The sequence below is a fragment of the Cyprinodon variegatus genome, unplaced genomic scaffold, assembly GCF_000732505.1.
Source record: "Cyprinodon variegatus isolate N-32 unplaced genomic scaffold, C_variegatus-1.0 Scaffold4264, whole genome shotgun sequence".
NCBI lineage: Eukaryota > Metazoa > Chordata > Actinopteri > Cyprinodontiformes > Cyprinodontidae > Cyprinodon > Cyprinodon variegatus.
The window spans coordinates 1-1,389 of record NW_015154717.1 but is presented as its reverse complement, the minus strand read 5'-3'; the positions used below and the strand labels follow the sequence as shown (position 1 = coordinate 1,389).

At 45.2% G+C, this 1,389-nt stretch overlaps 1 protein-coding gene across 1 annotated transcript in view; it reads right to left on the bottom strand.

Annotated features, from left to right (window-relative positions):
• LOC107081337 (prolyl 4-hydroxylase subunit alpha-1-like) overlaps nt 1–1,121 on the bottom strand; it is a gene marked incomplete at both ends in the record, with an annotated part of 3,330 nt that extends 2,209 nt beyond the window's left edge. Inside the window, 2 exons of the mRNA XM_015369533.1 lie at nt 81–186; nt 935–1,121. Of these exons, the coding sequence (XP_015225019.1) occupies nt 81–186; nt 935–1,121 (293 nt within the window). The remainder of the gene's footprint in view (nt 1–80; nt 187–934) is intronic.
• Between the last annotated feature and the right edge of the window lie 268 nt (nt 1,122–1,389).

Here is a 1,389-nt window from a genome sequence, read left to right as displayed (position 1 = left end):
TGGCAGAGCTTCATGTCGCCTGCAGACAGAAACAAGAAGAAGAAAGAGAACTAGGACTGGATCCACAGCCCTGATCCGACCTTCAACCTTCCTCAGGATCCGGATCAGGATCAGGATCCGGATCAGGATCCAGCCAGAGGAGACAAGCTCTACTGGAGGAACCGTTCCCAGGAAGTCTGAATGGATCTGGGATTTCTGAGGTGCTTGAGATATAAACCAGTCTGGATTCTGCTCCGCGTCTGGATATATATTTATTTATAGTTATTTATGTTTCCTTATTTATTTACTTTTCTTTACAGCACTGCTGTGTTTTTTTTTTAAGTGCTTAACTAATAAAATTGGATATTTTTTTTTTATTTCCCTACTGTGGGACAGTAAAGGGAGATTCTAATCTATGTAGTGTATATCTGTTGTTCATTCAGTAATGTCTCCAAAGCTCTGATGCCTTCAGGAAGTTCTCCCTCCATCTCTGATGTCATCAGTCTGTTGATTTAAACTAAAATCTGCTGCAGCGCTGAGGCAGCCTTCTTCTGCTCTGCTTAAAGCAGCGGGTTGACCTCCCCAAGATGGCGCCCGTACAGTCAGGTTCACTCTTATATCAGGTCTTTGATCAGGACAGCTCCTCAGGAGAAGTGTCAGGTCCATCGAACAGATGGGCCCTCAGGGGCCCCCTGTCTGCTCCACCTGACTTTCCAACCTGAGTTTTTCCTTCCACCAAACTTCCCATGAAGAACTTGGATCCAGGCATGTTTCTCTCCGCCCTGCAGCCCACAGCATGACAGCTGTCAGCTGAGCAGAACCAATGATTCAGGATCAGAATCATGATGGACCTGATTGTTTGGGATCTTTTTTTTTATTTTCTATAAACGATCCAAACCAGCAGCAGGACGGTTTAGAGTTCTGGTTCTGTTGGACTCCCCTGAACCTGACTCACCTGTCCATAGATCTCACCTGAGCAGGAAGTTGGAGGAACTGCTGGTATTTCTGAGCAAGTAGAAGGTTCTAGATCCACCATCCAGTCAGCTCCGGTTCCAACATGCGGATCCGAACCGGGCTGTAAGGCGTCCGGTCCGGTTCGGTTGTGCAGTGAGCTTATTCCCGGCGGTCCGATCTGAGAGCCGCTGAATCCATGAGAGCCAGAAATCACAGCAAGCTTCTGATTCCAGCTGACCGGAAACAAACCTGCTGCTCTTCTTCTTGAGTTTATTGGCGGCACCTTTTCTAAGCGCATTACCGCCACCAAGCGGTGAGGAAGTCAGAATGGCCCTATTTCTAGAGATACTTATTTATAATATTTACCAAATCCACCTAATTATTGCTGTTATTATTCAATATTTTAATAAATATTGATAACATTCATTTTATTTAATTTTTCTGCAGAATATCCAC